General features: G+C 39.2%; 1 protein-coding gene across 4 annotated transcripts in view; it reads right to left on the bottom strand.

The window, feature by feature from the left end:
* Positions 1-13,579, bottom strand: part of GOLGA5 (golgin A5) — a 36,070-nt gene that overhangs the window by 14,292 nt on the left and 8,199 nt on the right. For 2 of the 4 annotated variants that reach the window (XM_035261317.3, XM_009006469.5), the window contains exons 3-8: positions 12,183-12,413; positions 10,295-10,514; positions 9,566-9,689; positions 8,165-8,368; positions 3,635-3,805; positions 1,214-1,342 (exon numbers count right to left, since the gene is read on the bottom strand). In XM_035261317.3, the coding sequence (XP_035117208.2) occupies positions 1,214-1,342; positions 3,635-3,805; positions 8,165-8,368; positions 9,566-9,689; positions 10,295-10,514; positions 12,183-12,413 (1,079 nt within the window). The remainder of the gene's footprint in view (positions 1-1,213; positions 1,343-3,634; positions 3,806-8,164; positions 8,369-9,565; positions 9,690-10,294; positions 10,515-12,182; positions 12,414-13,579) is intronic. The other 2 variants (XM_078335640.1, XM_002754213.7) reach the window with 1 other exon arrangement.

The following is a 13,579-nucleotide window of genomic DNA, read 5'->3' as shown; positions in this document are numbered from 1 at the left end:
CTAAAACACCAAAAGCAATGTCAACAAAAGCCAAAATAGACAAATGGGATCTAATGAAACTTAAGAGCTTCAGCACAGCAAAAGAAACAATCATTAGATTGAACTGGCAACCAACAGAATGGGGAAAAATTTTTGCAATCTACCCATCAGACAAAGGGCTAACTAATATCCAGAATCTACAAAGAACTTAAACAAATTTACAAGAAAAAAACAAACAACCCCATCAAAAAGTAGGCCAAGGATATGAACAGACACGTCTCAAAAGAAGACATTTATGTAGCCAATAAACATGAAAAAATGCTCATCATCACTGGTCATTAGAGAAATGCAAATCAAAACCACACTGAGATACCATCTCATGCCAGTTAGAATGGCGATCATTAAAAAATCTGGAGACAACAGATGCTGGAGAGGATGTGGAGAAAGGAACACTGTTGGTGGGAGTGTAAATTAGTTCAACCATTGTGGAAGACAGGGTGGCAATTCCTGAAGGATCTAGAAATAGAAATACCATTTGACCCAGCAATCACATTACTGTGTATATACCCCAAGGATTATAAATCATTCTACTATAAAGACACATGCACATGCATGTTCATTGCGGCACTGTTTACATTAGCAAAGACTTGGAACCAACCTAAATGCCCATCAATGATAGACTGGAAAAAGAAAATGTGGCACATATACACCATGGAATACTAGGCAGCTGTAAAAAAGGATGAGTTCATGTCCTTTGCAGGGAAATGGATGAGGCTGGAAACCATCATTCTCAGCAAACTGAAACAAGAACAGAAAACCAACACCACTTGTAAGTGGGTGTTGAACAATGAGAATACATGGACACAGGGAGGGGAACATCACACACCAGGGCCTGTCCGGGGGGTGGGGGGACTGGGGAGGGATAACATTAGGAGAAATATCTAATGTAGACGATGGGGGAATGGATGCAGCAAACCACCATGGCATGTATATACCTATGTAATAATCCTGCACGATCTGTGTATGTACCCCAGAACTTAAACTATAATAAAAAAATAAAATAAGATAAAAAATAAAAAATAAATCAAGGAGGATGGGATGGGAAAGCAGGAGGAACCTGTCGGGTAACCCTGAGCCTATACTTTAAGATTTCACTAAGCTGCTTTCCTAGGAGGTCTCCTCATATGACCACTAGAGGACACAGTTTCAGTAGCCATCAATCTAAAATCCTGACCTGCTTCAGTCGCTCCAGTTCTGTCTCTAGCTCTTGTTTAGATGCTTTCTGCCCAGCTATTTGGTCGTGCAGTTCCTGTAACTGTTCTCTTGCTGATTCTGCTTCATTAACTTGCTGTGCCTCCATATCCTAAAGACAAAAAGCTTACATGTAAAAGCAATAATTAAACATTCAGTTCAACATTTATTGAGTAATTATTATTATTTTTTTAAAGAGTCAGAGTCTCACCATCACCCAGGCTGGAGTGCAGTGGCACAATCATAGTTCACTGCAGCCTCAAACTCCTGGGCTCAAGAGGTCCTCCCACCTCAGCCTCCCAAGTAGTGGGACTATTAGCACATGCCACCAGGCCTGGCTTAAATTTTATTTTATTTTATTTTATTTTAGAGATGGGGTATTGCTTTATTGCCTAGGCTGGTCACAAACTCCTGGCCTCAAATAGTCCTCCTACAGTGCTGGGATTACAGGTGTGAGCCACCACAATCTGCCTACTGTCCAACTACTATATGCTGTGAACTGGGCTCAGGAGGCACTGAGGAATAAAGATGAGTAAGACATGCTTTTAGCCTACAGGGAGTATACAACCTGACACCTTCATTGTCTACTATGGCTAACAGTGAGCAGAATGAACTGGGGGCTACAGCTGCTGCAGTAAACAATAGCTACTGTAATTATTTACAATTCTTCCACTTTGTTAGACCTAATACTTATGATATATTGCATAAATTTTTACGAGAGTAAGAAAATGGGTCAATGTCATTAATGATGCTGAGCTATCAAATAAAAAAAATATTTTTCATAATCTCACCAAAAAGTCATGGAACAGATATGAGTAAGTTTAGCATCTACCCAATTTCTAAGTTTGCAGGACCGAATTCTTTGGAATTCAAATTTACAGATTAAAAAAAACAATCCTACCTTAATGAATAAGAATAAACCCCGAAATAATAGCAGCTATTATTTATTGAGGGTCTATTACATGTCAGAAACAATACTAGGCTCTTTACATATTTTCCTTTGTCAACAGAACCTTTGTTTACCTACATTCTATAGATGAGAAAACTAAAGCTCTGCAAGATGAAGTGTCTTGTGCAAAAAGCATCTGCTAAGTACCAAAGACAGAATCTATCCAGGCCTGTCTGCTATTCAAGTCTATGCTCTAGACAAGATGTCCTATTCTCACAACTTCCATGCTTTCTTCTGTAGTGCACAAGTCTCACAATATGCAGAGTTAATGCATGGATGAACATTCTTTACAAAAAGTTTCTTTCTTTTAAGAAAAGGAGGATCATTATGCTGTACTTTATCTTCTCTCACCCTCAGAGATTCCTTCCTACAATCTTTATGTCAAAGACTCCCAAGTTTAAGCAAAATAAATGGCCCAATTTTACTTTTAGATTAAACACAGTAATTATACATAAATTATAAATTATAAAAGTAGGGATGAAACTATAATTAGAAGACCATCCCTGAGCCCACACTCACATCAGAAGAATCTCAGCTTCACATATAAGCTCAAATCTGATTTGCTTTTAACCACTAGAATGTAAGATTTATAATTATGAAGATTCTGTTCTAACTCCAAACTTAGGCACATGGCAGGCACTTGGTAACTGTTTGTTGAATGAATGAATCTGTTTCTTATCCCCATAACCTTATGGTCAACTTAGGGATTAGAAACCTGGTTGGGCACGGTGGCTCATGCTTCTAATCCCAGCACTTGAGAGGCTGAGGCGGATGGATCACTTGAGGTCAGGAGTTCAAGACCTGTCTGGCCAACATGATGAAACTCTGTCTCTACTAAGAATACAAAAAGTAGTCGGGCCAGGTGGCACTTGCCTGTAATCCCAGCTACTCAGGAGGCTGAGGCAGAAGGATCGCTAGAACCTGTGAGGTGGAACAGAGGCAGCAGTGAGCCAAGATCGTACCACTGCACTCTAGCCCGGGTGACAGAGCAAGAGTCGATCTCAAAAAATAAAAAATAAAAACCTACTGCTTTAGCCCAGCATGGGCTGCAATAGCCCTGCAATCCCAGCACTCTGGGAGGCTGAGGAGGGAGGATCACTTGAGGCCAGAAGTTTGGGACCAGCTTGGACGACATAGGGATACCCTGTCTCTAAAAATAAAAAAATTAGCTGGGCATGATGGAGTGTGCCTATAGTCCCAGATACTTGGGAGCCTGAGGAGGGAAGACTGCTTGAGCCCAGGAGTTTGAGGCTGCAGTAAGCTATGATCATATCACTCTAGGCTGGGAGACAGAGCAAGATCCTGTCTCCTTAAAAAACAAAACAAACAAACAATCAAACAAAACCTACTGCTTTAGTAATGCTGTTTCCCTAAAATACAGAATCCATCGCCTCTTGAACTGGTAACATCTGAGGGTAAATGGTGTCTATTAAGCTGAACCATGATGAATCTTACCTGTAACTCGGATCTGAGCTGATGTATCTGACCCATCAGCTTCTGTATTTCCTCCCTCTGCATCTCTTTCTCATGTCGAAGTTCTTCCAGCTCCATGCTATTGGCAGTGCTGCTATCCAGGCCTTCAAAACCAGAGCCTTCCTTCAAGCTGTTAATCAATTTTTCCTTAGACTATTATTAAAAAAAAGAAATATGCTTAAGCAAAGTAGAAATTAGTTTGTATACTGAATATTATCTACCATTCAGAAAATAACCTACTACAGAAACATTCCATTATCTCCATCAAAAAGTCCACAGGTTTTCTTAAATTCACATGGATAAAAAAACGCAATAGAGCCTTGCTGTATGATGTCCTTGGACTTTAGCCCCCACAATCATGGTAAAGTTGAAAACTTGTTATAAATAAGACATTTTTTTTCCGGCGGTGGCTCACGCCTGTCATCCCAGCCTGCCCAAGATGGTGAATCCCTGTCTCTACTAAAATTACAAAAACTAGCTGGGCATGGTGGCACATGCCTGTAATCCCAGCTATTCAGGAGGCTGAGGCAGGAGAATTGCTTGAACCTGGGAGACAGAGGTTGCAGTAAACTGATATAGTGCCACTGCACTCCAGCCTGGGCAACAGTGTGAGACTGTATAAAAAAAATTTTTTTTTTAATTTTCATTTATTTATTTGAGACAAGATCTTGCTATATTTCCCAGGCTGGTCTTGAACTCCTGGCCTCCAGCAATTCTCCTGTCTCAGCCTCCCAAAGAGCTGGGATTGTAGGAGTGAGCCACCACACCCAGCCAAACAAGATTTTTCTCACATTTTCTTCTAGTACTTTTTATTTTCCATCACATTCTATTCAATAAGAATTTATTTGGCATGTTGCTAGCTGTTCTGTACAATAAAGATAATGTCTCTCTCTCAGACAGTACCCACTGCCTTACAAACTAAAAGAGAAGTTACAAGTATCCAGCAGAAGGCAATAAACACAAGTGGAGAGAGGGGTATGGTCGGATTACTTGCAGAGTTCTGAGAGGAAAAACCACTTCTGGGTAAAAAGAGGCTTTAACTCTAAGACAGCCTTGAAATATGGGTGGACTTTTTTAAAGTGCAGAGAAAAACAGAGAGCAAAGCATAAAAATGCAAAAGCACAGAAAGTCTATAAGAAAATATTGTGAGATGCAGATCAGACAGCATTTTAAGACCAATTTGGAGGGGCTCCAGATCCCAGGCTGTTTTAATATTATTTGACAGGCTAAAACAAATTACAAAAAAGTGGATATAGGAGTGACATGACCAGAGAAGCATTTTAGGAGGCTAACCTTGCAGGGCTATGAAGAAGGTGTTCACAAACGATGGTCCATGGGCCTGTTTTTGTACAGCCTGCAAGCTAAAATTTTTTTTTACATTTTAAAAAGATCATAAAAAATAAAAACAAAGAGTATGTGATGGAGACTACAGGTAGCCCACATAGCCTACAACATTTGCTATTTGACCCTCTAAATGTTTTCTGACCCCTAGGATAAAAGAGGAGTTGGAGAAGAGATTTGACATGCAAAGACCAGTTTATAAAGTCCCAATTCTAGACTAGCAACAATAAGGACCAACAGCTTTCACCTTAAATTAAAATATTATAAGGTCATTCTCCTCCATCAAAAATAATTTTTCCTTTTCTGGGTAGTAGGATTATGGGTTATTTCCATTTCCTTCTTCAAACTTTTTTTGTATTCTTCAACTTTTCTATGATAAACATGATCATTTATAACATTTTAAGATTTTTTAAAACTAAAAAACCAGAAACCTCCCAACCTCATTCCCCCTTCTAGCTACTGTCCTCATGACCGTGGTCAAACATGCTACCTTCACGTCTCCAGCTCCCAGCCGCCCTGGAACTCTCCCTTGAGAGGTCCCCCATCCTAGTTGCCAAATCTGAGAACTCAGCTTGGTATTCGGCACATCAGAGCTGCCTGCCACGGCTGGCAATCATGCCCCACATGAAACTCTCCCCCTGCTTGGCTTTACTGGATGGCATCAGTCTCCTCCTGGTTCTCTCCAATCTCTGACCACTCACCTTCTCAGTATTTTTCTTTTGCAGGTGATCTCCCTTTGCTCAATTTGTAACTGCTGATGTTTAAGACTGTTTTTAGACCTCAGCCTTTCTCCCACTTAGGCTACACATCGCTTTTGGCTAACCTTACCTATACTCCCAACTTACTTCTAATTACCTTTCTAACATTTTCACCTCAATGTCACATCAATTTTGCATACTCACCATAATTTCTCATGCTCTCTTTTAACCCTAACCCGCTCTCTTTTCTGTTTCTCCTTTTATTAACACAAGGAAACATCATTCATACATTCAAACCAAAAACCTGGAGTCATCCTAGATTCCATTTGCCTTTTTCCCATCCTTCCAATTAAATCTTCAAGTATCATATATATTCTACCTCTGACATATCTCTTAGCTGTCTCCTGCCTGCCATGCTCACTGCCACAAACTTTGATCAGGTCCTCATTATTTCTTATAATCACCTCTTCACTATCTACATGCCACTGATGTCACTATGCTACCCCTTATCACTTCCATGCATTCAATAATTTACTGAGTACCAGGCACTGTGCTGGAGGTACAACGATAAACAAGACCGAGGTCCAAATCTCCCCTAACCTTTTCATCAGGCTGCCACAGTTCTAACACTCAAACCTCATCATGGCTTCTGCCTGACATTGAGCTTTATGAGTCTTTTGCCTCCCATCTCTGAATACTTATGCTCCAGCAATAGAGAACTAGCTGCAGTCCCTTAGAGATGCCACGTTCTCTCCAGCCCCCTTGCTCTGGCGCAGGAAATCTCTTCCCTATCATGAGTCTTCCTATTCATCTTTCAAGTTTCTCTTTATACCACATCTCCTCAGTGCAGTGATAGCCCCAGGCAAGTTTTAAGAGATTCTTGTCTCCAGCTCCCATTGTACTGCATCAATAACTTTATTATATCAATTATCTCAGCTTCTTTCCACTAAAATGAATGTTTTCTTAAAGGAAGAGGACACATCTTTTGAGCTTTGTATCCTCAGTGCCTAGTGAATAGTTAGGCGCTCAATAAGTAACTTTTCAATAAATTAACAAATTAGGGTGATACAAAAAAGTACTTAGAAAGAAGGGTTTGGGGAAGGGATGAATATGATAATTCATATAAATAGCATTAGAAAAAGGTATTCATAGCCATTAGGAGTTTGAGACTAAAGGAAAAAGGTAAAGTCAAAAATGACCCTTAGGTTTCAAGCTCTACTGCCAAACGGCAGTAATATTGACCAAAACAGGAGAATGAGGGTGAAGCTGGTCTGGGAGCTGAATACCCTATGCCTGCACGGTAGGATGTTGAAGTCAGGAGGTCAGGGTTGGAAACATGGTTGAAGTCATATGCAGGTGGCTCTCAGAAGCAGAGTGAGCATATGGCAATGCAGGGTAAGAAAAGGCAATGAAAGAGGGTTCATGACAGAGCTTAGGAGGACTCTGACTCTTCGGAGATTGGGAAGAGGGCCTAAGGGAGACAGAAACAGCAGTAGAAGAGGACAAAAAGAGAGCCAAGAAGATGTGAACAGCATAGAAGGCAGGAGTTCCAAGAAAGTGGGAGGATTAACGGAGCCAAATGTTCTACCAAAATAAAAGGTATAGAGACTAAGAAAAGGACAGAGAATATTTATTGAGGTCATCAAATACTTTTGAGAAGAAATTTCAGACATGTAGTAGGAAAAGAAGGAGATAAAGTTAACAAGGTCTACAGAAATGAAGACGGCATATGTACAACAATTCCGGTAAGTCTGTGCAAAGTGGGCACAAAGCTAAAAGAGACTTTTTCTCTTAGGAGTGTGAGATCTAGCCTTCATTTTTCCACTAAGTAACCATGTGCTCTTGAATAAGCTGAGCCAGAAGGTGGCAGCAGCAGAGAGAGAGGCACACACAGGAAGCAAGGGAATAGATAAACCAAGAAAGGGCTTACATGAGGTGGGAGGAGATAGAATCAGTGCACAGCCAGGAAAATGGTCCTAGAAACAAAATGAAAGGTCATGTTTTCCCTCTGAAATGAGGGACAAAGGAAAGAGAACCTGAAAATGACATTAGATGACTGCAGGCTTTCTAAGTAAAGGGTAAGCTCGCCTTAGATCTGGAGGCAAAAAAAGCTGGATGAGGCAATTCTGAGAACAGGATGAGTCCTAAAGCAGTTGCTGCAAAAATTCCATAGGAGCTTAACAAGGAAGAATAAACAGCTGCCCAACAACAAGCGCTAATATCATCACAGTGAGTATGGTGCCAGGTTGAAGCCCTGAACTTGACAGGGGGAGAAGGAATTTTTTAAAAAAGAATTGGTAGGAACAAGATAGACTGCATCCTTTTAATCAAATTTCTAAAGTAGAGCAAGACACCTAAAGGTAGCCAACCAGCCAAACATGAACAAAGCATCTCACACAGTAACTACAGGTCTCAAAGTGTCTTTCAGTTAACGCGCACATCTGAACATCCAAAGTGTCCATTTCATGCTTACTTGGAGTATTCTAGTAGCTTTTTGCTTGTAGTCAATTAATTCCTGCTTAGAGGACTCCAAGTTCAACTTATATAGCTTGACTTGCTGCTGCAGTTCCTCAACTCTCTTCTTCTCATCTGAATATTTTCTTTCTGCCAGCGTAATTGCTTCTGCTAAATTCTGACGTTCCACTTCCACTTTATTAAGGCGCGCAGCAAACTCACTCTGTGACAAATTTTTATATTGTAATCATTGAGCTTTGAAACATATTTTACAACCATACATTCAGATATCTTAAGGCATTTATCAGCTAAGCCCAACAACATAATAGGGAGGGGAAAAAATTCTTAATTTGTTAGGAGCTAAAGAATAGGAAATCTAAGGTTGTGGCTCCCAAACACGGCAATGCATCAAAATCAAGTAGGAAGTTTGTTAAAAATACAGCCATCCAAGGCCTTTCCCAAGCTTACTAAATTGGAATATTCAAGATTGGCTTGGGAATCCGTTTATTAAGAAATTTCAAAAAAAAAAGAAATTTCCCAGGTGAATATGGTCTCTTGGATACTAGGTCTGCTCTGATACTAGCTGATCAACTGCTTCCAATTTAATAAGTAAATAAATAAGTGTAAATTACACCACATTTTAAATAATCAGTATCCAAAAAAATAATGTAAAATATCTCATTAACAACTTTTCATTTGACTACACGTTGAAATGATAACTACTTTGGATACACTGTGTTAGATAAAATACATCATTAAAATTAAGAAACACACACTACCTGATATTTACTGTCAGGACTGAACTACTTTCACCTGTTGAAAAGCTAGCCCAGACCAGTGGTTTGCAACCCTGACTGCTCATTAGAGACACCTGTGAATCTTGTAAAACCAAAGTGCCAATACCTAGGCCCTACCTCATACAATGGAATGTGACTATTTGCATATGAAGACCAGGCAGTACCACACGGGTGATTCCCATGTGTAGACAGGGCTGAGACTGAACTAGATGCAAAAATTCATCTAAAAGTAAAACTCTTTACATATTACATATAATTTTCTCTTGAAATAAATGAGCCAGATTAATCTGGAATCAGAAAAAGCTTAAATTAATAAAAACCAAATACGGTCCCCCAACCATTAGCATTTAATCAAATAATGGCAATGACTGTTGCAAAAATTAAGTGAAAGATGTATATCTCTAATGCATATTAACTATTTTAATTGTCTCTCAACACATAAAATTAAATAAACTTAGCAAGGATCAAGCTAAATTTTCAAATATCTGATTTTTGTCATGGAAACAAAATTTTCTGACATGTATTGCAGAACTGTATGAAGGAGTTAATGTGCTATGAAACAGCATAAAGTCATTTCTTCCTTGTACAAATAACAATAGGAATCCCTTATCGCCCATTCTAACCTGCATCTGTTTATAGCTCTCCTGCTCTCTCTTCAGAGTGGCATCGGCTTCATGCAGTCTCTCCTGAAGAGTTTGCAGAGCTTGATTCTGCAAGTTATTACCTTCACTTTGATCCTGTATTATTCTAAAGGAAAATGCATCCACGTGAAAAAAAAACATGTCTACAGTGTACAAGTGATAAGGCAGAATAATTTTTAGAGCATTACCTCATTAGTCAAGCACAAAAAAGATGATGTGACTGAAACATTCTTAGACAAATCTTTCCTTTCTAATGGAATGTAATCTATATTTTTAGGCACCCAAATATACGTACACACAGTATAATAAAAAATGGCCACGCATGGTGGCTCATGCCTGTAATCCCAGCACTTTGGGAGGCCAAGATGGGCAGATCGCCTTAAGTCAGGAGCTTGAGACCAGCCTGGCCAACATGGTGAAACCCCATCTCTTAAAAAAAAAAAAAAATTAAAAATAAAATAAAATAAGATTAATGACAATACAAATGCATTTAAATTCAGAATTTGCTAACAATGCATCTCAAGGTTCAACAATGAATCCATTTTGATCATACACATTTCTAACACTACCAAAAGAAATATTCCCCCTTGCAAATTTCCAAGAAAGCTAAGTTTTATAAGAGGAAACATTACAATGCTTACCATTACTTGCAGTGGAAACACAGAATCATTCTATCTCATTTTTTTTTTCATTATTCACAGAATCACGTACCGTGATTTTTCACTCTGTAAGGCTTCTAATGCTTCCGTGCGAGTACTCAGCAGCTGGTCAGCTTCCTGGAGTCTCACTTTCAGTACAGCCAGCTGGGAATCCTTTGCAGCCATAGCTTCAGTCAGGTCATCAACTTGGGCTTGAAGTTCTCGAGTTATTCGATCACTCTTTGAATGGTCGGTGTTCCACTTTTCAACTCTTGCTCTTGCTTTGTTTAATTCTGTAAAAAACTTAAATTTCTCTATACAAGGAAACCAAACACATTTTTCTTGGAGCACATATAGTTTCTACTATGAGTGCCATTAGTACTTTTCTTACTGCCAAAGTTAGGAGCTTACATGTATCTTCAATTTTCTTTGCCCCAGTGGGTCATCCATTTTTCAAAGCCAATATTCACACCTAGATTACAGTTAATAGATTATAAAGAGGCATGAAGCTAGCTGCTCTTCTACAATGCTGTTTATATATCATAAAGCATCTGGGAGCCAAAACTAGTATTAATAGATAGCAGAGTATGTTCTGGAAAGTTCTGCTAGTAACAGGGGAAAGAATGCAAATCTAAATCAAAGGTATATCCCAGTAAGAACAAAACAAGCAAAACAAAACCTAAAGATAAACACAGAAAAGAATCTACTTCTTTCAATTACGTTGCAAAAAGATGCTATTCTTTTGACCTAGGAAATCAATGCAAAAAGAGAAAAGTAGTACTTTATCTCAGAATCCAATGGCATTTCCACACTTTCACATACCATGTGTAATTGCAGTTAGCCACCAAAATTTTTTTAAAATATTGAATCAAACTTTATAGGGTCTCAATTTTTTTTTTTTTTCAGTGAGACAGACCTTTTTGGGGGGGGGGCGAGCGAGCGCACCTCACTCTGTTGCCTAGGCTGGAGTGCAATGGCATGATCATGACCCATGACTCACTACAACCTCCAACTCCTGGGCTCAAGCAATCCGCCCACCTCAGTCTCCAAAGCAGCTCAGACTACAGGTGCATACCAGCACACTCAGCTAATTAAAAAAAAAAATTTGTTTTTTGCAGCAAGGGGGTCTCACTCTGTTGCCCATGCTGTTAATGAACTCCTGACCTCAAGCAACTTTCTAATCTCAGCCTTCCAAAGTGCTGGGATTACAGGCGTGAGACACTGTGCCTGGCCAAACAGCTCTATTTCTATGTCTAAATTAGTCTGGGTAAAGCAAAGCTTTTTCTAAAGTCAGCCCGACTAGTGAGTCTTAAACTATCTACCTATTCTGCTCTTCTGAGCTTCTATCCATGGCTTGGCAAAACTTTTCCCACCCTCCCCCAACTCCTTTCTAATTAGCCCCAGAAACCAAGGCAGCAATTTTGTCACTTGTTTTCTTCTCAGCCACAGTCACAATAACATTTACACTTTTCTCAGTCACCACCTCAGTAATGAGATTATTTCCTTCTTAATTATCTATTTCTGAGGAACCTGAGGTTTTCTACTCCAGGGCCACCTCACTGCACATTTCTCAAGAGCACTGTACTGAATTCCATCTACATTTTATGCACCCTAGAGCAGCAATACTGCAACCCTATTAGTGCCTACTATTTTGTTCAATGGAACAGTTTCCCTTGAAAGTTCAGAATAAGTAAATGAACTAGACTACTACTACTGTTTATTCCTCTCAGTTCTTAAATGTCATGGTTCTTAAAGAATAACCAAAGAAGCCAATACTCTTATGTTTTGGGTTGGTGGGAGGATGACTGATCCCATTTCCAAATCTGGGCCCTGTATTTCTATGAAAATATCATTTTACAAGTCTCATCTAATTTCTCACAGTTTAAATGTAAACACTGCTAACAGTTTAGTTTTTTAAAAGTTAAATTCCCTAATCCTGCACAATTTAAATAAGCCTCTACCTTCTTGAGTTTCTTTGGATCTTTGAAGTAACGAGGCCATTTCTTGATTTAAAGACTGAACTTCATTCCTCAGCAGCTGATTCTCCAGTCGAAGGTTAGATAGTTCATGTGATTTGCCATCATCATTAGGTGCTGGGGTGTGCTCAGTGCAGGCAGCATTTGATGATGCATTTTCCTTTGAATGTTCCTCTTGACCTTCATGGCTAGAATCTGAGTTATTGGCAGCTTCTGCTAAAAAAGAACATGTTTTTGTTACATTGGCATGTTCACCACATATGCATTAATAACTTGCTTTGGTAGGATGCTCAAGTTGACTGCTATAGCTGAAATACCATAAAACGTAAACAAATTCTCAGCTCAGCATGGTGGCTCATGCCTGTCATCCCAGCGCTCTGGGAAGCCGAGGCAGGCAGATCACCTGAGGTCAGAAGTTTGAGATCAGCCTAGCCAACATGGTGAAACACCATCTCTACCAAAAATACAAAAATTAGCCAGGCATGGTGGCACTAATCTGTAGTGCCAGCTACTTGGGAGTCTGAGGCAGGAGAATTGCTTGAACCTGGGAGGCCAAAGTTGTTGCAGTGAGCCAAGATTGCACCACAGCACTCCAGCTTGGGTGACAGAGCAAGACTCAGTGTCAAAAAAAAAAAAAAAGTAAATTCTCAATAGCTTCCCTCTGATGACATTTCATTCTCATAAATGGAGCATATGGACCTCTGAGGATCGTCAAGAGGTCCTTACACTGAATGAATGGCAACAGAGAGTACAACACAGTTTTGTGGAGAACACCAGAGATCACTTGAATGGTTAGGTTCAGGTAAATAATTCTGGATTTCCTTTTGTCTCCATAATGTTTTTGGAAAAATAACTGGGAGAAGTCCCAAACACTGAAAAATTGAGAAGGCACAACAGAACAGCTGCAGGTTTCAAGGCAAGAAGAGTAATAACAGGTCACTGCAATGTTTTTTTTAATTTTGTTTTAACAAACTGGAATCTAAAATGTCTTACCCAAAGAGACAGAGACTCATGAATTCAGATTAATCTTGTTTTTGTTATTAAATATAATGCAAGTATACTTTTAAATTACTCTATTATGTGATGAAAATGAACTATCTAAATAACAAAACTGACTAAAAAATAAATACATGGGTAAAAGACTTGATGCTTTATAAGGTTACATAAACAAATATCAATAATCAAATGAAAAAATTCTGAACATCTTTAGTCATCAAGGAAAAGCAAATTAAAATCACAGTGAGAACCAATAGACACCCCCTAGAATGGCTAAAATGAAAAACACCACATGCTGGTGAGACTGCAGAGCAACTAGACCTCTCACTGTTGGTGGGACTATGAAGTGGTACAACCACTGTGGAAAAAGGTTTTATAATTTCTTA

Source organism: Callithrix jacchus, chromosome 8 (genome assembly GCF_049354715.1).
Source record: "Callithrix jacchus isolate 240 chromosome 8, calJac240_pri, whole genome shotgun sequence".
Lineage (NCBI taxonomy): Eukaryota > Metazoa > Chordata > Mammalia > Primates > Cebidae > Callithrix > Callithrix jacchus.
This window is presented reverse-complemented; position numbering and strand designations above follow the sequence as displayed.